This window comes from Cotesia glomerata, linkage group LG9 (genome assembly GCF_020080835.1).
Source record: "Cotesia glomerata isolate CgM1 linkage group LG9, MPM_Cglom_v2.3, whole genome shotgun sequence".
In the NCBI taxonomy this organism is placed as follows: Eukaryota; Metazoa; Arthropoda; class Insecta; order Hymenoptera; family Braconidae; genus Cotesia; species Cotesia glomerata.
Genome location: NC_058166.1, coordinates 9044380 through 9069226, shown reverse-complemented (window position 1 = coordinate 9069226; position 24847 = coordinate 9044380). Strand labels below are relative to the sequence as shown.

Below are 24847 nucleotides of genomic sequence, written 5' to 3'. Positions count from 1 at the left end.
TTTCTGGGGACTTTTAAACAGAAATAACTAAAGTTTAAATCTACAAATGTCGATGCTAAAAAATTGATAGCATTTCTGGTATAGTGTAGTCTATTCTACCATCCGGTGAAATATAAACTTGTACATCAATTCGTTTCGCATCTGTTTAAGTGGAAGTTTTCCATTACACAGCGATTCACTACGAATTCAAATGGAAATTCAAAATACAAATAGAATGAAGAATGTGTTCAGAAGTTCATTGCCCCAGAGGATCCATTTTCTGCTGATTATCAGCGTAATAAACTATTTATTTCTTCAATAATTACTCGTGCTCTCCATTAATATCCGCTTTCGCATAATGATGCGTCGAATGTTGATCGATTGAATTTTTTTATTAGATAGAAATAAAGGCAGCATGACATTAATAATTATCGGGGTTGCCTGGGGATTTTAATTATCAAGCATTAATGATGTCTTGGGTGGATCGGAATAAAAGGGAAGAGCTGGAAAAGCGAAAGATATGCCCGAAGCACTCTCGAAAATTCGATTCGATTAGAGTCCCCGGGTCTGTCAATAAATTATCGGGCTTGTAAGCTAATCTGATCGGCAATGATCCACCAATACTCAATACTCTCTTTCCAAGATTACTATTTGAAGGAAATTTGACGTTACTTTAAATGAAGTACGCTGTAAAAATTTAAATAAAATTATATTATTGGAGATAAATATATTAGGGACTATGTTTGAGTTGATAAAAACCAACATTTTAATGTTTCGACTAAGGATTATTTTTACAAAAAATTTATCCGACTCTTTAATAGGGAAGAAAAAAACTTTTTTTGCGAATTTTCTGCCATATTATCAGTTTGTATTTTGAAGAAAAAAACGAAATTTTTTGGTTTAATTGTATTACACCCTTTTTATTAGCTTCACCAGTATGTTTGTATATTTGTAACCGACTCCTTTGGACTTCATTTTGATCAACTTCATTTACTTTTCAGTTTGGTTGTCTCTAAAAGCATGTTTTTCGTTTTTCAAACTATTGTTATTTTATTGATGAGAATGTGTTTTTTTCGTTACTTGACAACATAAATACTTGGCTTACTTGGATACTCGTTCCTGTAGATGTATTAATTGAACCAAATTTATAAGATTATTAAAAAAAATTAGAAAAACGGTTGACCCTAAAGGCCATCCCTGCAACTTTCCGCTAACTCCATACCTAAGCGCTCAACATTTCTCTGTTTTTTTTTTTTTTAGGCTCTTTGAGCTCAAACATTTTTTTCAATTTTTTTCGACAATGATATCTCACGAACGAATCAACCGATTTTGACCGGACCGCTGGCGATCGACGTGGTTTTTTAAGGTTAAGAGCTGATTAGTTTTTGGAATCGATCGGTTGAGCCATTCAGAAGATATTTCAAAAAAACGAATTTTCAGAATAGTATATTACACTACAAGGGCAGAAAGTTGAGATTCCTGCACTGCGCGCCATGTGCCCGAGGCGAAGCCGAGTTTTCTTGCTATCCGGTCGAAAGTGCATAAAAAATTGCGTTGAAAAAAATTGATGCCTGCCCCCGACATTTGCGGCACGAGCGAAGCGAGTGCTGCTGGTCGGGGGCGGGGAGGGGGGAGGGGCAGGCATCAAATACACCTGTCAATAAAGATATTAATTTATAATCTATCATATTACTACTTTCTTTTGAGAAAAGATCTTAATTTAATTAAATAAATTTAAAATTATAAATATATTATAAATTAACTCTGATTTTAAAAATAAAAAAAAATACAAAAATGAAATAATAATCGTAAAATGCATAGAAAAAAAAAGTTAAGAAAAACTACGGGGTTGCCGCTGCGATTTCACAGCAGAAAGCCTCGCTTTTATGCCGTGGTCGAGTTGCGCATGCGCTCTTCGACGGGGAGCCGAAAATAGTATATTACACACCTGTGGCAAGAAAATGAGAAATGTCTCAGAACACATATATGTTGCCCGAGGCGAAGCCGAGGTCGACATATATGTGATCTGAGATATTTATTATTTTCCTGCCATAGGTTTGTATACTATTTTTCTGTCCGACAGAGGCGGAAAGCGGCAATTTCGTTTAGCGCAGCGGGCCGAAAGTTGCCACTTTCCGCCTGGAGGGCAGAAAAATGTATTCATGCACTGACAACGAGACACGAGGTGGCAGAAAGTCCGAAAGTCGGTAATCGCGCTCACTCTATTACTTATGTTTATAAGCCTAACCTTACTTGTGATTGTTATGAATGTATCTGTCTGGTTATGTGTCAATGATTTTAGATTGAAACTAAGTTAATTACAGAAAATAAATATTTATTTTAATGAAATGAGACTTGTTAAATATTTAAATTACAAAAAAAAAAAACGAGAAATATTTTTTATTCTGATAGATATTCTCAAATAAATAAATTCATTATTGAACAAATAATTATTTGAAAAAATACACAAACAGATTTTTGTCTTAATTTTTTTTTCTATGCATTTTACGATTATTATTTCATTTTTCTATTTTTTTTTTTTATTTTCAAAATCAGATTTAATTTATAAAATATTTATAATATTAAATTTATTTAATTAAATTAAGATCTTTTCTCAAAAGAAAGTAGTAATATGATAGATTATAAATTAATATCTTTATTGACAGGTGTATTTGATGCCTGCCCCCCTCCCCCCTCCCCGCCCCCGACCAGCAGCACTCGCTTCGCTCGTGCCGCAAATGTCGGGGGCAAGCATCAATTTTTTTCAACGCAGTTTTTTGCGTACTTTCGACCGGATAGCAAGAAAACTAGTATACACTACGAGGGCAGAAATTTGATAGCCCTGAACTGCGCGCCATGATGCCCTCGGTTTTGCTTCGGGCACATGGCGCGCAGTGCAGGAATCTCAACTTTCTGCCCTTGTAGTGTAATATACTATTTCCTTCGTTACTTGGCACCGAAAATACTTTACTTGCTTAATATATTATTTTTAAAAATTATGTCTATTGTCTCAAAGTTATAAAATGAATATTTTCTCTACTGCTTGGCATCGTAAATACTTTGCATACTTAGCACAAATTTTTTCCCACTAAAATCCATTATGTCAAGATGTTAATATGTGTCCATTAGGGAGTGCATTAGTATCCACTATGTTTACTATGTTGGCATAAACGGATCAATAGAATTGAAATTACATTCGATTAGTAACGTCTTGCTCTAACTATCCTCTCATGGGAATTGCCATGCAATTCGCCGTGACAATCCAGGTGGGTTAGATGCTCAGAAATGCATGGAATACCACTACTAATTCTTGATGCTTATTACAACCAACGTCAACCAACTGAACCAAGTAACAGCACATCCTTACATTACATTTCATTATATTAATACTCCAAGTCTTATTTAATCCCGGATTTAATAATAAATTTAATTGCTGGGGGAATCGATATTTTCCTGCGCAAGACTTAACCTGTTACTTTAAAACTTTATTAATTATTCACGCGAATTCCAGTTAATCTTTATTTAAAACTCTTTTGCTTTTACTTTTACATACAGATTTTTATTTATAGCAGATAAAAATAGTCCTCGTAAAAAATATACGGCTTTATCCTTCATTCTTTTTTACGGATGTGGATTACGGTGAAATACCCATAACTATTTTATTAGACAGCAATCGTATAAGAAGGTTATTTATTTACTAGTCTATTGACAAAAACACTAATAACAAAATATTGGTTCGTTAAAGAGTTATACAAACTAACTATTTTTTGAAATTCATTTTTGTACTGTATATATATTTAAGTACATACATAAAAAATTTAACATCAATTAGACGTATTTGGTTGCCAATTTAGACGTATTTATGATTTAAAGTTATTTTTATTCTTGTAAAGCAATTTCGAAGCGCGTTCTACAAAAAAAAAGGGTGAGGCCAAAAAGCTTGAAACGCCTTTTTCTCAGAACCGTTTTTTCAAAGTCGGTGAGCAAGATTTATCGAACAACACTCTTATTTTTACACTATTTTCTTCTCTATGTTTTTTGGTAATTGATCCAAGAATTAATAATTCCGATAAATATTTGATAAACAATTTAAAGCTGAAATTTCTATCAAAAATCTATCAATTTTTTTTTCAAGCCGCCATTTTGTTAAAAATAAATATTTTTACAATTCCATTGATTCATCGATAGATAATATTTTATATTGACATGTTTTTTTTTTTTTATTTTAAATTTTGATGATTGAAAGTGCAAATATCATGTTCACCCCAAGATACTTTTTTTTAGAAGGCCTCCTGGAGATTGTATACACGAGCAAGAAAAATCATTATGTGTAAAAAAAATACTCATTAATAAAGTTAAAAATCACTTTTTTATGTCTATCTATTTTCATATTGATAATTAAAAAGCTTCTACAGAAAAAATTATTTAAAACTGGTTTATTTTAGTTTTTACGTGCACAGATATTTTTAAAGACAATTCAAAGATCTTTTTGATCAAACCTGGTCTTTTTCCTCTGGAAATGTGAAGTCAGCACCTTTTTTGCATCTCTCTCTATGAAAACAAATTTTTGTGGAGCATATTTTCTATTTTTCTGATGTAAAAGAGAATAACAACAGCAATAAGAAAAAAAAAGAGAGTGCAGCAAAAGTTTGAATATGAAAACGCCATCTACTGAAAAGTGTCTCTGTGGAAATCAAAAGTTGCTTTGTGGCTTCACATTGAGGTTAAACATTAACACGTTGGTGAAACACAACGAAAAGATACAGTTGGAGAAGCAGATGTTGAATTTGATGTTGATGTTGCTATTGATGTTATTGTTACTATCGCTGTTGATGTTGATGTTGATGCTGATGAATGCAGACCCTTGACAGAACTATTGTACTCCCTGAGGGAAAGTTCGGATTCACCATTTGCCATTCGGCATTCAACATTTATCAATTAATCCTTTAATAATAAATTCCAAGAGATGTGAATATTCCATCAAAGAGCTACTTTATTCATTCTGATCCCGGTCCATCATCTCGGTCTCGGTCGTTTGATGACAAGAGACTGGAATTTACCTTTGACCAGTTTCATACTGAACCATGACAGACTGAATAACGCGACTGAAGACCTAAACTCCACCTAGGAATATTGAGGCTTTATGTTCCGTTTTCTAGATATGATATTACATACATATTTGTGGATATTTTTACGTAATCAAGGGATGAAATATCGAATCGTGCATGATCCAGCAGGATATCAAAATAAGCGAGGGGCGAGGTTTGAGGGAAATCGAAACGGCTGCGGTGGTATTTTCACTACTCGGAATATCCGAGACTCGTTCGACTGCATAACCACCATCCGATCAATATTCCACGGATAGTAGCCAGGACCAATTCGATCCGAGTGAATCCTCGAGGAGAATTTTAGTGTTATGCTGCCCGTTAAATTCATGTCGACAACCCCTAAAACCATTAACTATTTATTGTTGTTTAATTTATTCCTTTATATGCATTCCATTGTTTGAATAATTATTGGGTGCGCTCCAAAGTTCGATACGTGGAAATATGCCCTGATATTTTTGCTCGTCAATTAAATTTTATTGAACGTATTCGGTGATTTTCAGTAATTTTTCTGTGGTATGTCAATCAGAATACATTTTTTTTTTGATCAGTCATTTACGATGGGCAGAGAAGTCATATTTTCAATGTAGAATGGTGATTATTGCTTTGTTAGATAGGAAAGTAAGATTTTTGTGAGACAATAATTATTTTACAGAGTAATTTTTTCAATTGTAAATTCAAATCATGCTAATATTTTACGGTAGCTACGAAAAGTTTAGAAAATCACAAACTGTGTGTTTAAAATGAACCCAGCATCAATTATTTTTATTTTAATAAAAAGTAAATTTTGCAAATTGAATCATAGGAAACTATAACACTAATTAATTAATTAATAAGATTTTCGTCAGTTTCTCTAGATAAAATCTTATAGAGACGAAGTCAATTACTTCGAGGCTTCTGGGTTCGCTACACAGCCTCTTCTAGAGTCTAGGAGCCAGACATGTATCCTAGCTCGTTTCCTTTCTCTCATAAGCTTTTGCTGAGACAAAACTAAGAGACTTGGAATTAACTCAATTGCTTTAAAAGGAAAAGACTTAACTTTACTATTTTCCGGGTCTCCCTCTCAACCTGGGCAACTTTAACTTTACTTTGTATTTTTCATCTCAATTGTATGGAAAGAGTATCAGGAAAAACATGCTAAGTCGATTAAGCTTGTTGACAAACTTTAAATAATGTCAATAAATTTGTTGCACACCTCAAACTGCAGTAAATCTCAATCATATTACCGCTAAATAATTTTCATTTAGTACAAAAAGTTAGTAGTAAGAATTACAAAATATAAATGACAAACATTAAAGATTTTGTTGAGCGTGATAAACAGCTAACCGTCGGCGACGAGAGTTCAAAGTTGTGGATGGTTCGTGAACCGTGAATACCGGTATTTCCAGGCCCCCGTGGCTTTTACGACATTCTTCTACTTGACTTGATAGCATCCAACCCACTGGAGCTTGCGTTATTATGTGACATCCACTCAACTCTTGAGGTGAGGTGAATTGCTGTATCAAAGGATCCATACACACTATCTAGTTCTGGTTCTACTTCTAGTTCTAGTTTTCTATTTTTCAAATACTTTTTCCTTTGAGGACGAAGATTATTCGATACTCACTTGAGCGTCATTATAATTTGGAGGCGAAAACTTTTTCCTTTTTCTACCATCATAGAGTCGAAAGATGCTTTTCAGGACTTTGAAGTCCGGTTTTAGCTTTTTTTTTTAAAGGAATCTTTCGAAAAAGACCAAAATAAGTTGAAAAAATATTTACAAGCCGAAAAAAAACTAACACCAAAAAGCGGAAATTATGATTTATCTTGTTCAGAAGTCGATGTTTTTAGGGCGGATAGTAGCGTACAGCAGTACTGCGTAACTCCATCTGACAGTAAACTTCCAAAGTACCACTGCTTGGGTGGAGAAAATTTAAAACTTTTGAATAATCTCAAAGTTTTTGCGTTTAATAAACTAATGAAAGTACGAAAACGAAAATAAAAAAATTTGGTTATAATTAAATTGATATTTAATAAGAGTTTCAGAGTTGACGGTTTCTTGAACAATTCTCATTAATTTTATTATTAAACTGTAATTTACTTGGGTGAAAAAGAGTCTATGATAAAGTGAACCTCGAGAAAAACAAAAGTTTATGAAACTATTGAAAGTTTATTATATTCCTGGGGAAAAATAAAAAAAATGAACAAACAAACAAACAAACACAAATCTTATTCTCAATGACTTATAACTATTCTCATTTTCCCGGAATCTCATTTCTTAAATTAAATTATTTGGTTTTGTTCCAGCAAACTTTTAAAATTATAATATTACTTAGTCACCAAAATCGATTAAAACTTTTGAGTAATTACACATTTGTAATAATTTTGATTGTTTACAAACATTTTTATTTAAAATTTGATTATTGGTATGAGATAAAAATAAATTTGATTTAGCGCTTTAACGACTTTAAATAATTATCTCTTTCAATTAAACTTTCTGGTATTGATTTTAACGACAATAGCCGGCGTTTTTATTAGTCTAATTAAATATAACACTGAAACCCTCATTACTTTTTTTTTTTTTTTTTCAATAATAATAACGACAAATTGGCAGGCGCAGTTGACATCAAACAAGTGACTCTCTTAATTATAATTAAAAAAAGAGGTCAAATAAATAGAAACAAAACAGTTAAATCAATAAGTAATTACTGGTGACAGAATTGAATCAGTAATTTGATGAAAAAAAAAATATATCCAATTTAATTTAATACCAGTATTATTTTTTACGTATTTTTAATTTCGTCGATTGTAATGAACAACAAAATTAAAGGAGGCCAATAATAAAAATAGAAACGATAATTTATACTGTCAGTGCAATGTGAGGCATAAAAAGGGTGTTTAATTTAAAATGCAATGTCCTAGTTCAAAGAATACTATTCTTTTGACGGAAATGAGAATGAGTAGTGTCTTGCTGAAGAAGAAGAAGAAAAAGACAAACATGAACATGAAGAAAGTTCCATATTGTATGTATGCTGTATGTTATACTTTACAGACTTGATGAGATACCTTGTCATGAAATTAATAAAGTGTCTGTACTGAGTTTATAAGGCGGCGCTTTGTTCTTTATTGCTGGAAATTATGCAGATGCATATGGAAAAAAGTGGTTTGAATTGATAAAAATTTTTGTAGTGATTATCAGAAAATTTCAAAAGTTAAGAATATTGTAATAAATGTTTTCCCCAGCAAATTTGAAAAGTTCAAAATTTTCTTCATCGATATTAGGTAAATTTTTTATCCCTATCAAAAAAATCCATATGGGAAACCAGTCTATGGCTTCCTGTATAGGAATCCAGGATAGGATCCTACATAGATTCCCATATTAAGCAGATGAAAAAAAATTTATTTAAAAAATTAAAAATAATTATGAAGTAATTGCTACTAATTAAATATTAATTGAAATTAATTCTGAAAAATGGATTTTGTAATTTTATCTAATGAAAAAACTGCCTGCGTCTGATGGATTTGAACCCGGTACCTCATAGTTGACAGTCTTCTACACGGAAAAAAATAAACTGCTGCTGCAACAGGAGGCAGTCATGTTGCAGCAACAGGATTTTCCTGTAGCTGCAACAAGAGGCAGCCATGTTGCAGCAACAGTGTTACTACTGTTGTTGCGACTTAATAGTAAAATATAGTTGGGTCATTCCATGTCAAATTGACCAACAGTTGGACTTGACCCCTTTTGATTTGGATAAATTTTGGTCAGAAATTTTCTTTTATCATACAACGAACTTCTGCCAGAGGAAAAAAAATTAAAATTTTTTTTTCAAAAGATATGCAAATTCGAAATTTCGCTATTTTTTCAGTTTTTCAATTTTGTTTTTGGAATATCTCGTACGCTATTATAGATACAGGAATGGCCTTTCGTTTGTTTAAAAGGGGACACTTGGGGCTATTGAAAAACAAATATTTTGGAAAAAAATTTTGAAAAATGCCAAATTTGTCAAATTTTAAATTTTTGAAAATCGTTAAAAATGACGATCGACATTTAAATTTTGGCTCAATTTTTTTGTATAGTGCCTTGTACTGATCTTAAAAGACCCTGAAATTTTTAGAACTGTGTGTTTTTTTTTTGAAATTTGAATTTTTGAATTTCAAAAAACAATTTTTTCTTGTTTTTTGAAACTTTTATATAAGGTAAAGTTATGCAGATACATAGTATTGTACTTTTGAGCATTAAAAAATTAAATGCACGGCGTGGAAATATTAAATATTAATGTTTTTTATTAATAAATATTCTCATATTCTTAGAAACCATACTAATTGTTATTAAATATGTTCTAGATGTTATTTTCTCTCGTTGACTTGACTTTTATAAGAATCTGAACGTCCAGTTTTGTGAAATAAAATAAAGTCTGTGATTTTCCATAAGGATCAATGGTAAAAGCAAAAATATGTAGATATTAATATCTTTTTTTCAGAACTTGCTAGGCTTCCAAAAATTTTGCTGCTTAATTATGATATTATAAAGTACCAATATGTCAAATTTCATTAAATTCTGAACGTCAATTCTAAAACCGGTAGTACTACCTTAAGTTTTTTGTCCATGCAATTTTTAATTTGATTTCATCTTGCACCATATTCATAAAATAGGCTACCCCTCTTTATATCTCAAAAATAACATCTCGAGACAATAATATCTCAACAATAACATCTCAAATATAAATGTCTCGGTGCAATTTTGAATTTTTGTGCCGATTTTATGCTCGAAAATAGGCTAACACAAACGCCCGTTATCGTGTTGCGTCCTTTTAACATGGTTTTTGGGTGTCTTTATGCTCAAAAATAGGCCAAAACACACGAGATATTATTGTCTGAGATATGATTGCCGAGATATATTTACCAAGATATTAAAGGCTGAGAAATTATGAGGGGTCACCCATAAAATAATCACAACTTTTATGACTTTCGCTATTTTGTTTTGTTTACAGAATTCTGTCTTCGCTTTCAAAATGGTCGGAGCACTATCCATATAAGTTTAATGCGGCTTCTAATGCTTACGGAAAATGTGAATAATTCTTTCATTTTTTTTTTTTCTTAAAACAAAGTTTGGCTTATATATTGTCGCCATCGTCGATGAAAAATTAAAGCTGCATGATGAAATATTTTGGGCGGATTGATTTAATTCTTCAAAATTATATATTTTGTCGAAATTTGTTTGAAAATCTCTGTTAAATAAACAAAAAAATTCTTGAAAAAATTTCCATGACATTTTCGGTTTGAATAAAAAATATTCATTGATATATTTTGTTTCTGCAATGCATGATAATGATAAAAAACATATTCATTTCAAAATATAATCATAAAATTCACTGCAGCTATATCTTCTTTTATTTACAAACTTTTTAAAATGATATTTTTTTTAATTCATATATTTCGCAATAAAACGAACGAAACGCCATTGGTTTTTGTATGTTTTTCAGTTGGATATATATTTTTGCACATTTAACCATTTTACCGAGCTTGTTATTCGGGCTTACTCAAATTGCACATACATATATAGTTTACAAATAGATACATTTACAAAGAACGATAAAGTTATTCATTTATTTAGTTAAAACTTTTTAAATCCTTTTGCAATAAAATGCAATATGTTATATGTTAAATATTTAGCTCTTTTATTTGTTGCTTTTTATTTGCATTAGAATTTTCAGGTATTACGTTGTCTATTACATGTTTGTATTTATCGTCATTTTATAATTATGGGAAAAATTCAACAATAAACATTGATTTTGACTTAATATAAAAAAACACTGTTTGATTAAACATACTACCTGCATTTTAAAAAAATAATTTTTAATAGATGACTCGAAAAATATTCATTCCCTATCAAAAATAAAAACTTGTTTAATAACTATAAATTGATAGTTGTTTAGTGGTTACAATGTGCGCTAGCAAAATGGTTTTATAACGGTTTTCCAACTTATATCAAGAAAACTTTAAATAAACTGTAAGAAAATTGTCATTAAACGGTAAGAATACCAACACTTTCATCGATAAACAAAGGTGTTGAACTATTATTTATTTATTTTTTTTAAGACTCAGTTTAAAGTACAGTGAAAGCTATATAAAGTTACGCAGGTTATCTTTCTTGCTCTTACAATTTTTACTTGCTGAATTGGCTAATTGAAAAAAATATGGTAAAAGCATTTGTTGCAAGAAATTAATATTTAATTTGTTTTTCTAATTTTATCAATACTTACGTATAGTAAAAAAAAATGAATTCGCTTCTGTATGAAGATTTTTTACTAATCATTGGCTAAAATACCGATAATTAAATAATTATATTTTTTGAATCATTTGAAAAATAATAATTAATAATTACCATAATAACTGATAAGTCAATGGCTTCTATCGATGACAAATCAGAAAGATAAATATTTTTAGAGTATTACAAATATTCAAATTGATAGCTATCAAAGTGTTTGAAAACTTATAATGGTCACATTATAAAAAAGTTCTTAAACTTTTTCTAAGATAAAAAAAACTTCAGGATAATTTTTTTAATTTCATTATCATTAAAGTCTATTTGAAAAAATTTCAACTTAAATTATTAAACAAAACATTAAAAATTTTAATTATCTCATTTTTACTTTTTATTCAAAAATGATATTTTATTGAAAGAACAAATAATTAATTTTCTAATTGTTCTATTCAGAAGATCATTTTAAACAAATCAACTCAAATTAAATAAGTTATTAAATTAAATAGATCATTTTCAACAATTTAGTTCAAATTAAAAAACGAAAACATGTTTTAATTTGATTGAGTCAATAATTTGTAAGAATTGAAAAATTGAAACATGTTTTAATTTAATTAATAAATAATAATAAAGTGAGACATTATTGCAAGGTTTACTCCTGATCACTGTCGTATAATAGACTCGGCATCAGAATCACTCAACAACTCTATCAAGTCATCTTCCTCATTCTCTTTTTCGTCGTCTTCTAGGTCGCTATCAATAATTTCAGCTTCTTCAATTTCTTGAAAGACTAAGAATCGATTCATCACATCTGGATTGGCACTTTTAGTTGCTTTTAGTCTGTCTCCCACCCATCGACGGATATTAGCAATAGGATTATTCTCTCCATCCAAGCGTAGTTTTTTGTGGCGTTGTAGTTTTTCAATAATTTCTAAAAATTAATGATAAGCAAAAATAAATTTCTGAGTTATTAAATTTTTTTTAATCTTAATGTTAAATCATGAATTCACTACACCTATTCATGCTCAACTTAAATTAAAAAACAAATAAAAGATTAAAACATGAAATGAATATTGGTGATTTTTCAAAATAATTTTTTAATACAATTCACGAGTTAATGAAATAGAGCAATTTTAATAAAAAAGCAAACGATTTGATCTAGTAAATTTTAAGAATTGCTAAAATATTTAATTGAATAACTAAATTTTGAAAAATTGACTTCCCTACTTACTAATGAAAAAATAGCAAAGATTATTTGTCGTTTATTTCAAATTATCTAATTTTTATTAATAAAAAGTATTAACTTTTTTTCAAAGCCAAATATCTGAACGAAAAAATTGATCAAGAGGCAAAAATAATCTATTTTTTATGTTATCAAATGTAAAAATATACTATAAGATCAATGGACTAGAAAAATATTTAGCTGAAAAATGTAAATTTAAAAACTGATATTTCTATTCCTTTATAACTTCTTTTTATTATGATGTTGCTGTTTGAAAACTATTTAAAAAATTTAGAAATTAATTTCTACATAATTATTTTTTTCAATTTAAATTGATCAGAGCTATGATCATTTCGATAGGAAAGTAATGGAATTCTAATAAACTCTACCATTTGTTTTGAATTAGCTTATTTGTCAAAAAATATTAAGTCTATATTTACTTATGATGTTATTGTATTCTTGCGGAGTAACTTTTTTTTGGCCTTCGTATAACTTGTCACTCACATATCTTGTAACTTGCTCTTCCACAGACCATAAAGCGTCGATAATCAAATTTGCTCGTCGTCGCATTGTTTTGGCCTGTGCAGCTTTTAAGTAAGCTTCATAGTCAATAGCTATTCCATCCAGTACTGAGATCTAAATAACAAAAAAATATTAATACCAGTTTTCTTTTAGTTCATTATCCTTATATCAGGTTTGTTTGTCATTAATTCCTCATTCAAGTAATCAAACTTGAAAATACTCCATTCTATTTTAATTGACTATAGAAAATAAAAAGAAATTGATTTGCTGTGATATTGAATTTCTAGCAATCGTTATTAAATAATAAATTAAATATTCGGATATTTATAAAATTTGCTATAAACTTTTCTATACAGAAAAAATTAATAGACAAATTTCCAACTTCAAAAATTAATTGAGTTTAATAGATATGTAAAATATTTAAAAAAAACTATAATGATAATTCATCAATCAGTAAATTCAAAATGATTAGTGAAAAAATGTAGCAAATTTTACCAGACTATTTACAAAGTAAAATCTTACGACTATTGTTTATTAGGATTTTGTGATTACCGATACCTATAGTATAAGTATTATATAATGAATATAGTTGCGTCAGCGAAATTTATTTAATAATATAAATTATATTTCCAACTTCACCTGGTAATTTTCATCAACACGTGGAAAATCCTGGGCATCTTTTTCTGCATTTTGTTCATTTTGTCGTGGGTCATTTTCCTGCTGATCATGTTGTCGTTGCTCTGAATGATTCGCTCGTGTCACCTGTGATTGGCGTTTCAGGTTTCTTGATTTTTGGAGCAGTAGGTTATTTTCTCTTCGCAATTTTTCTAGTTGTTTCATCAATTCCGCATTATTGACCGCTACATCCTTACCGTTTGAATTTTTCAATTAGAATATCCTAATAAAAATTAATACGAATTAATCCATATTCTAGCATCATATATAGAAAATTTATAATAAATTATTAATTTGGTTAATTCTAATTATACAATTACGCATACGAAATGATTTATTATAATTAAGTTATTTTATAGAATATAATATTCTTCAAATAAATGCAGTTGTAGAATGAAAAAAAAATTACGACTATTATAGTTGATGAGAAACTTAAATCTATGATATTTTTTTTGTAACTTACATTTTTCTCCTCTTGATTCGAATTTCCCGATGTTCCACTAGATAAAGCATCATCTGCTGGTAATCCAATGCTTGTAATAGACGTAAAAGTACCGGGTTCATTATGAATAGGTTTAACAGGGTTGGGTTCAACAGGATTAGGTTCACCAGGATTGGGTTCAACAGGATCAGGTTCAACCTCCTAATAATGTAAAATTCATAATCATACATCGATTTAAAACATATTGATTGGAGTATATTGTCAAAGTAAAATATTGTTTTTCATGATATTATTCAGAAAAATATATCAATTCTTCAGCTCAGCAATGAAGCTTTGGAAACTCATTACCAGTAATAATGAAAATTAAGTAACAATAATAATAAACTTAAAGTTGTTTGTACATTTTCTTTCAATTTCTTTCTCATCCTCTCAATGATAACTCTTTCTCTTTGGGACACATTTTTAGATTGTACGATTTTAATTTTTTTCTGAAAAATATTAATGATGAATTAATTTATAAAACTACAGATTATATTGCATTTAATTTAACTTTTGTTACATCATTTCAAATCTGTTAACAGAATAAAAAATTAAATTTTAGTGTATTTTTTTTTCAATATATTACTAAATTTTTTTAAATACTATTTTCTCTAACATCAATATTAAAAGTAAATTTAAAAAATCAATTTTAAATTGTATCAAAATTTAAAAAAAAAGTTAAAAATATGAAGTATTTAACAATAACAAATTCAAGAACATTGATTAAAAAATTGTAATTAGAAATAGATAAGGAAATTACTACCTTTTGAGCAATAGCCTGGTTCGTTTCTCGATTTGAAAGAACCTTCCTTGATGGTACTGGATTATCTTTCGTCATTCCAGGCGAGAAGTTGAGCCTCTTAACTGGTTTCAATCTTTTTCCACGGCCAAGCATTGGACTTTTTATTTTGCTTGACAAATAATCTTTGTCATCTTCAATATATCAATTTAACAAAACAAAATAAAGTTGTTGCATTGAAATTTTATGAAAAAAAAATTATAATTAAAATTATATAGTTTTGATGAAAAAGTATGAATCGTTAAAATAAATATGAAAAGAAACTTACCACTTATTTCTATAACAGTACAAGCTATCAATTTCTTGTTGATTGAAACACGGAGAGTTTTACTGCGGCCATTATCAGCTTGTTTGATCAAATCCTTTGTTCCACGGATTGTGTATTTGTTATCATCATCGATCAGAAAGATGTTTTGGAGCTGGACAACCTTCTTACCTCCTGATGCCACTTGAATGATAGCGAAATCCATTGCTATTGATACACTCAAAAATATATCAATGTCAATGTATTGATTACACAAGTAAATCGAGTAAAGAAACAAAACTATCTTCTAATTCTTTATGTTTAAGTTATTAAATAATTTTAATAGAAATCAAATTTTTTATAATTAATCATCAAAATCTAGACAAATAATTCCGTTGCTATTCAATAATAATAAAATAGCATCAGCGTTGATCTGATCGTACTTTTTTTCTTGCGCAACTTTTTTTTTGTTTTTAAAAATGAAATAATATAACCAAGATGTCATAACCAAAGGATATACTTATTTGTATTTCCCACAATTTCTTCAAGAATTAAATCATCTAATATTCACAATTATTTTAAAATGTTATGATATCATAAAAATAAGTATCAACAAAAAAATTTGTGCATCAAGATTTTATGATAATTCAATCGTTTAAAAATAAAAATAATTACAATACTTACTGAATAGGTAAATGAATACTTTCCAGAGTCATTACTATAATTCTTCTTTTTAATAGACACGTGCACATGTTTTTAATTTATTTTTTAATTAATGACTAAAAAGATTTTCACGCAATTAAAAAGATTTTCACGCAATGTTTGTAAACACAAATAGCACTAATTTTAACCTCTATATACAGATAAATAGTTAGTTAATCACCAACTATAAACTTATCCACAATTAAATTATACATAATTAAATTTTTTTTTTATTTTTCACGTTGTAGGGTCTTCTAAAATATTAATTGTTTTTATCTACAATTTACACTTATTTCATTTAATTTGTATAAATTATAACTACTGAGATACTTTTGAAAATAAATAAACATTACTCAACATCACTTGTGTTCCAGAAAGAAATCGATTTACCTTGAAATCGATTACTAAGCTTTAAATATTTAAATTTTTCAATCGATTAAAGTAGTCGTTTATAGGAAAAGCGGTAAAATTAATTGTTAAAAAGTGAATGAAATTTTGAAATTACAATTATCGGGAATAAATTACAAATACATTAACTGTTGTGTTTCAAGTTAATTTAAAAAAAAGTAATAAATATTAATGGTTTTATATAAAATTTTAATTAAAAGTTTTATGTTTTTTAAATAATAAATTATTTGAAAAATAAATATTTTATAAAAAATTATTGTATTATCAAAAATGACTTAGTGGGTATACTTTAGCAGAGAATTTGTTCAAAAAATAGTCGATAAATCATATCTGTCACTTAACTAACATTATTTTTTTTTTTTTAGTTTTAACAATGAAAAATAATCAAAACCGATACGGTGTTTCACGTTTTTCTGTTTATCGCAGGAAGAAAAAATTGTATGACTTACATTTAAAAACATTTCCAAATGATCTTTTTTTTTCCTCCTTACCAGCAGACATTGTAAGTAGTTATTTCAATAATAACATAATTTACTTAGGCTAAAAACACATATTGAATAGTGTTTTACATAACTCTAATATATTTTTTATTAGATTGAACCTCCTATCATCTCCAACCCTGAATCACATCTTATTCACAACAATGAAGACATTACCCACTACATTACAACACAGATAAAAAAATCTTATTTTTCCAACACTTACAATGAGTCTATTTTAATGAGCGAACCAGACCAAGTTGATAACTTTAATGTCACCAATGCAATGGACCATGAAGAATCCATCAATGAATGTGTTGATAGTCAACGTATAACTGATGAAGTTTTATCGAATCATTGTGAGACAAATTCTAATGATACTACTTTCATGGATAGTCAATTAAATAGTTTAATGTATCCTGTTATACCAAAGTCAACGATTACTGCTAAAGATCACCTCTTAGCAGTAATGAGTTTAGCTTCAAAATTTAAGTTCACTTATGAAGCATCATTGTCAATTTTACGATGGATTAATTGTGCGAGTGTTGGACAAATACTACCAACAAATAAACCTGCATTAGAAAAAGTGTTACTTCAGGATAATAGTATATTCACCAAACATTTTTATTGTGAAATTTGTAATATTTATTTGGGAAAAGATGAAGTAATTGATGAATGCTATTCAGAATTATGTAAACAAGAAAAATCAGTGAAGTTTTTTCTCCAAATAAGTTTGAAATCACAAATTCAACAATTAATGGCACTTCCACAGATCGCATCAAGTTTGAAATACCGATTTTCACGAAGCAAAAAAAATCATGAAAATATTGAAGATATTTATGACAGTCCTAGTTATCTTAAACACTGTGAACCAGGTGGATTTTTATATAATTCTTGGAATTGTACTTTAACATTTAACACTGATGGTGCAAGCTGTTCTAATTCATCTAATACTAGCGTTTATCCAGTTTTTTTACAAATAAACGAACTCCCTCCTCATTTACGGATTAAACATATGCTTTTAAGTACGATTTGGGTTGGAAAAGGTCATCCTGACATGAATCTGCTGTTAGATCCTGTTATCACCGAGTTAAATGAACTGTATGAAACTGGTATTACATGGTCTTCTGATGGAGTAAATTCAAATACTAGTAAATTTGCAGTTTTAATATGTAGCGTAGATTCTGTTGCCCGTCCAATGATTCTCAACATGAAGCAATTCAATGGTGAATATGGTTGCACATTTTGCTATGCTTCTGGGCGTCGGTTAGCTAAGAAAATGGTGTACCCCTTTGAGCGAATTATTGAACACCGCAATAATGATGATCTTATCTCCCAGGGGCTAAGAGCTTTTGAATCTCAAGCGCCTTATTTAGGAGTCAAAGGACCAACAAATTTGACATTATTGCCACTGTTTGACTGCATAGATGGAATGGTTGTTGAACCGTTACACAATGTTTTTCTGGGCGTAACAAGACAATATGCACTACTGTTATTCGCTGGGGATCCGAAAGCACCATATTACATTGGAAAACCGTGTCATTTACGACGTATCAATCAGCGTCTAATCAGTTTAAAGCCACCGAATCGAATATCTCGAAGACCAAGATCAATATACAGCATAAAACAGTGGAAAGCCTCCGAATGGAGAAATTGGTTGCTGTATTACTGTCTACCATGCTTGGAAAACATCTTAAAACCGAAGTATATGAAGCATTTAGCCAAGTTATGTCAAGCTATATACATATACAATTCAGATTCAATATCCTTTAGTCAGTTACAAGAAGCACAAACTCTCTTGCAAGATTTTGTTTCTGATTTTGAGGTTTTATTTGGCATCGAAAATATGTCGTTTAATGTTCACTTGCTGCGTCATATACCTACTACAGTTGAAAATTGGGGGCCATTGTGGTGTTATAATGCATCAGTATTTGAGTCCTGGAATAATAAAATTGTAAGCGAAATAACTAGTCCGAACGGAAGAGAAATTCAAATTGCTTCGCGATTTATGACGAAGAAATATATTGAAAATGTATGTTATGATGATACCGTTAACACTATTACTCAAACATTTATTAAAAATATTTTTGAACGCAGAAAAGTATTTGATGACACTGATCGTAATCATAATTTTAAAGGTCTTGGCGCGAAAAAAAGAAGAAAAAGTAAAAAATTGGAGTACAATGCTTTGAAAAAATTTGGCTATAAAATCAAAATTCTCACGGAATTTAAGAAAGCTTTAATAAATAAAATTGATTTTCGATCAATACAGCAAGTAAAATCTCATAGCCATTCCAAGCTTTCTGTCTTTAGCAAAACAAAATTCAATAATACTGGTGTTTTCAACAAAAATATTGGGTTTGGTGTCATTCGAGGTATTGTTGAATTTGAATATAATGATGAAATCATTCGTGGTATCTTCATTGAAAAACTTAAATGCATTCGAGCAATGTATAACACTAGCTACATTTTCAACGTCAACTTGAGTGAAAAAATAGAATTTGTAAACTGTAATGAATTTTTTTATCCTGTTGTTCTAATATTGACAATTTATGGTCTTCGTGCTACAAAACTATCTAATTGCTGGGAAATTGATTGAACCTATTAATGTTTTGTCTCTTAATGAAACTTTACTGGACTGCACTATGTATTTACACGACTTGTTTGTACTAAGTAATAGACAATGTATTTTATTTTAGTAATTGCTTTACTTGACTGAATATTCTGTAAAATTTTTTATAATAAATTTGTCAAAGTGTTTTATATTTATGTATTATATTTTTCAAAAAGTTTTCATGTTAATTATATGTAAAGGAATAATAAAAATGAAAAATTGTTATCAATATAAAACTTTTGATTAAAATTAAATGTAGTTAAGATAATTTGATAGAAAATTCTGTTTTACTGATAAATAATCAAAAATTATTTTTGATAATCATTAAAAAAATGATCGAATTTTCGATTTTACTGAGTTCAGGCTATTAAATATCAGTTTTTCGGCCATTTTTTTATGGTTTTAACTTAGTTGGTAGGATCAGAACTTGAGTTGTATTCCATAGACATATGATTCTTAGGTAGTTATATCACAGTTTATAAATAGTTCACTCAAGAAGTATTTAGTTATAAGTTTTGGTATTTACATATGTCTTTTACAGTAAAAATTTCAGATAATAACTAAAAAATTTCTGCAAACTAACAGTTTTTAGTGGGTATAAGAAAAGTTTTTTTTGCGCACATTGTAACCATGAAATTGTAATTATTTTACTGTTAAAAAACTGATAATGAACAGTAAAACATTTAAACTAAAAAACCGTTAATAAACAGTATTTTTATTTTGATAGGGTTCAAAAAAATTATTTTAAGAGAATCGACTGCTTTTCTTCATCAATTTTTTATCCTGATATCTTCTTTCTTAAAAAAGAAAAATTCTACATCTTTTATCAAAAAGTTATCATCTCTATTTTTCTTTCAAGTATACTATAGGGTTTTTCTTGTAATGGTAGTTTATTATGTCTATTATCATTATCAATACATAAATTAGTCAATAAACAACGTGAATTTTTTAAAAATGATTAATTTATGCAAACGCGTCGAATGGTTCAATTGACCCCCACTCGAGAGCAATTAAATCACTGCTTGGGATGAATTGAACCAATAGTATTCGAACCTCAAACTCACATTTTTAATAAACAATATATTAATTGTTACTTGTTAATATTACTATTGTTCATTTTTAATGCACAGATATTATATTATATAAAGTAACAATAAATTAAAAAAAAAATAATTATTGTAAATGACGTTCATCATTGTTAAGCTACAACCTCAACTTGACCAAAATAATTTGATTTAAGCAACGTTGTCAATTATTAATTAAATTAACTGTTAGTTTTTGATAATAATGACAATAATAATAATAATAATTTTTTTTTTTTTTTTAATAATAATAGTTTCTTTATTTAGCTTTAAGCTACAGCATACATTAAAAAAATAAAAAAAAAATTATGAAAGATCTTAGATCTTTTGTCACAGATCAACACTTGATTTCTGTCTACAATTTTAAATTTTTCCTTCTCTTATTTCTTCTCTCAATAATTTTTTAAATATTACTAAATTACTTGCATTTTTTGTCTCTATATTTAACTTGTTAAATAATGAAAAACCATACATATTTATTGTTTTTTGAGCACTTACAGTTCTTGTTCTTTGTACCAATAGTCTATTTTTGTATCTTGTATTATAATTATGTTCATTATCTACAACAATTCTATTTAAATAGTCTGGTAACAAATTATTTTTATCTTATATACAAACACACACACATTCAATTTAATTCTTTCTTCAACAGAAAGAAAATATAGTGCATCTAACATACATCTAATCGGCGTGTATCTATTTACTCTGAGTATTATTCTCATCGCTTTATTCTGACATTTTTGTAATTTATTCACACATTCCTCATTAATATTTATCAAAAGAGTTGAACAATAGTCAAAATACGGAGCAATCATCGACTTATAAATCAATACTTTCGTGTAATCACTTACATAACTACTCAGTCTGTACATTAAATTAATTCTAATGTTAAGTTTTTTTATAATATAGTAAGTATGCCTATCAAAACATAAGAATTCATCTAACATTACCTAAATATTTGGTTTCACTACATTGCATAATCTTTTCCCCTGCTAAAAACAACTCTATACTTTTAACATTCTTTTTTCTTCTATCTCTAACTAACATAAAAACTGTCTTTTTAATATTCGGTTTAAGTGAATTAACATTTAGCCACACCGCTAGACCCTCCAGTGTCTTATTTAAAACATTTTCTATTTCTTTTTCATCCTTTGCACTGTAATATAATATCTTGTCATCCGCAAATAATTTACATTGACAGCCATACTTTTTTGCAATATCTACAACATCATTTATATATAAAATGAAGAGCAATGGCCCCAAAATAGATCCTTGTGGCACACCGTGATTGACAGAAATCTTATTTGAGATAGCCTCACCAAATTTAACTTGTTAAGTCCTTTCATTCAAGTAACATTTGAACCATTCCGATGCACTACCACTCACACCATACATTTTTAACTTTTTTATTAGTCTATTTCTGTTAATCGTCTCAAATGCTTTTTTAAAATCTATATATATTGCCTTGATCTATCTCATTTCTCCATTCACACATTGTTTTTTGTAATGTTGTTTCACATGAATGATGTACTCTAAAGCCAGACTGTTCTTCTTTTAAAATATTATTCCTATCAAGGTGTTCTATTAATCTATTTTTAGCAACTTCTTCTAAAATCTTTTCTAACTCAGGTAGGGTGTTAATCGGTCTGTACTCATCCGGCTTATTAGTACCTTTAACTTTAGGTATCGGATGAATCAATGAGTTTTTCCATTCATTCTGAATTTTTGATGACTCTAAACTACAATTAATTAACTGTCTAATTACTACTTTATCGACATTCCATATTTTACTGATCATATCATAAGATATTATATTTCCTTTACCCTTGTTCTTATCTATCTTATTAATTATCTTATCTAATTCTGCTTCATCTACTTCAATCAATTTATCAAAACTCGTTACTGGTTCATCATACCCAAAGTCATTCACGAGACAATCATTTTTATCAATGTCCTTGACAATATGTTCAACACTCTCTACAAAGTAATTATTGAATTTATTAGCAATACACGCATTATCTCTGACTAATCCATTATTAAAACTAATTTCTAATTTGATTTCGCTTTCATTTATATTGCCTACTATAGATTTCATATTTTTCCATAGCATTTTTGAATTTCCTCTTTGAGAGTCAACCAATTTTTCATAATACTCTTTTTTTGCTTTTCTTATTTCAGATACTACTACATTTCTCAACCTTTTATACTTTTCCCATAAAAATTTACAATTTTTATTCTTAAATTCCTGATATGCTTTATCCCTTAGACCTATTAATTCATTTATTTGACTATTAAACCATTTACTCTGTTCCCATTTATTTTTATACGTAAATTTTTTTATTGGTGCTACGGCATCAATACTATTTACAATAACATCTGTCAAAAGACGTATTCTTTCATCTACAGTTCTACTCTTATATTCTATACTATCAGTATGTAGATTTTTAAAGTAATTACAGATATTTCTTTGTAAACTAGCATAATTAAAATTACTGTAATCTCTTTTGTACTTTATACATATATCATTCATATTGCTCTTACTTTTATTTTTAACTACTGGTAAAGAGACTTGTACAATAAAATGATCTGTAATCCTTGGTACCTGCGAAACCTTAGTATGTATAATTTTATTCGCAAACACTAGATCAATTTTAGTTTTAGAATTTGATGTCACTCGAGTATATTCTTGAACCCATTGATTCATACCCACACTTTTCATTTCTTTTATTAATTTTCTTGAATATTGTGATTCTTTGCTTACATCAATATTAAAATCACCCACCAAAATTACTTGTCCTTTTTCACTTAAATTTTCATACTCTTGCATTAATCTTTCGATAAATATACCATTACTCTGATTTGGAGAATGATATACATTGCTGACTATAATATTTTCAAATATACCTTTGAGCCTGACACTACACATCCACATATTTAGTTCAATATCCACATTATCAACCATATTATGCATTATTTCATATTTAATGCCTTTTCTTATATATAAAATAACTCCTCCTGTTCTTTTATTACACGATAACATTTTAATATTATTATAATTACTTATTTCATACTCATATTCACTCACATCAGCTGTCAAGTGTGTTTCAGTTACACATACTATATCAGGCCTTTTATTTACCAACAAACTGTTCAGCTCATCCAAGTGCCATAGTAAACCCTGAATATTTATAACCAACATCTGACCTCCTAGTGAATGCTTTCTACTTGTTATTCTTTGCTATTCAGTACAGTATTTAATACTTTTCTGCGCTCTATTTCTCATTCTTTTATAATACTCACAATTAGTGTCATTAGCACAATGATTTATCTCAATGTCATCTACTTTAAGTACTTCTTTCATTTTTATGCAATTGACACACTTCTTATCCGTACTGCTACAATCCTCTTCCTTATGATCACCAGCACACTTTCTACATTTAGTTCCTGTTTTGCAATCTTTCGCAAAATGGTAATAATCCCAGAACTTGTAACATCTTAATACACTTACACAGTCTGATACACGACATTTGTTCCATCCAAGTTTTATCCGATTTAAATCCAACAATTTTTTATGAATTTTCGGGTCAACTTCTAGAATAATAAATCCATCTTTTTTCTTTCCAATTGCTTTCTTTTTAATTTCCATTTTGCTGTTTTGCTCCAATGTCAAATCATTTTGTTTTTGTACCATTTTTATAATTTCCTCGTCACTTTTCTCTAAAATTATATCCTCTTCTATATCAATTATCTTCAACTTTGGAAGCATCTTATCATTCAATTTAATATTGTATTCATTGCCACTATTTTTTTTTAATTCTTCTAATACATATGAATCTTGCTTTTGTTTACATCCAATGATCACTTTCCCACTTTTTGTTTCATTTATTTTGTCCACACCGAGCCCAAGTTTGCCAACATCTACACTCTTCTTAAGTTTCTGTGCAGTAACTGTCGTATCCTGCTTCGCCTGTGGCTCTACGATAATACTTTCCATCTGTGATTTCTTTAGTCGCCCCGCATATGTCTCCACTCTTGAATGATAGGTGTCACTAGTTCCCTTTCCAGTCACTGTATCACGTTTCAGTTCCACTAATTCCTTGCACACTGCTTTAGTTACTGCTTCAGTTATTTCACCAACTATATCATTTTTAATTGTCGCTATTTCATGCTTAATTTCATCCTTAATAAGCTGTTTAACTTCTAATTTGAAAATATCGAAATCCGCTTCGATATTATCATGACTGCTCAGCAACAAATCCAATTTATGCTCTATATCACTTTCTCCTCCTTCTGT

At 28.9% G+C, this 24847-nt stretch overlaps 3 protein-coding genes and 1 long non-coding RNA gene across 17 annotated transcripts in view; 2 read left to right on the top strand and 2 right to left on the bottom strand.

The window, feature by feature from the left end:
* Positions 1–24847, top strand: part of LOC123271818 (neurobeachin) — a 497397-nt gene that overhangs the window by 286273 nt on the left and 186277 nt on the right. The gene's annotated exons all lie outside the window — the stretch shown is intronic.
* On the bottom strand, positions 11133–11550 carry LOC123271966. Its single transcript, XR_006510998.1, has 2 exons — positions 11449–11550; positions 11133–11382 (listed from the first exon to the last, which is right to left on the bottom strand). It is a non-coding gene; the product is annotated as an uncharacterized LOC123271966 (long non-coding RNA).
* LOC123271896 lies at positions 13155–16235 on the bottom strand. 4 transcript variants are annotated; one of them, XM_044738439.1, is made up of 7 exons: positions 15953–16233; positions 15293–15507; positions 14989–15158; positions 14576–14674; positions 14208–14387; positions 13709–13967; positions 13155–13183 (listed from the first exon to the last, which is right to left on the bottom strand). In XM_044738439.1, exons 1-6 carry the CDS (start codon positions 16018–16020, stop codon positions 13938–13940), a joined length of 762 nt encoding a protein of 253 aa, XP_044594374.1. In that variant the 5' UTR covers positions 16021–16233; the 3' UTR covers positions 13155–13183; positions 13709–13937. The 4 variants fall into 4 exon arrangements, with proteins under 4 accessions (XP_044594374.1, XP_044594377.1, XP_044594375.1 ...); XM_044738442.1 differs by having other exon boundaries at positions 15293–15472; XM_044738440.1 differs by having other exon boundaries at positions 15293–15496; positions 15953–16232.
* LOC123271834 lies at positions 14966–19628 on the top strand. 2 transcript variants are annotated; one of them, XM_044738314.1, is made up of 3 exons: positions 14966–15554; positions 16744–16880; positions 16973–19628. In XM_044738314.1, the coding sequence occupies exons 2-3, from the start codon at positions 16752–16754 to the stop codon at positions 19454–19456; spliced, it is 2613 nt and encodes an 870-aa protein (XP_044594249.1). In that variant the 5' UTR covers positions 14966–15554; positions 16744–16751; the 3' UTR covers positions 19457–19628. The 2 variants fall into 2 exon arrangements, with proteins under 2 accessions (XP_044594249.1, XP_044594250.1); XM_044738315.1 differs by lacking the exon at positions 14966–15554 and having other exon boundaries at positions 16677–16880.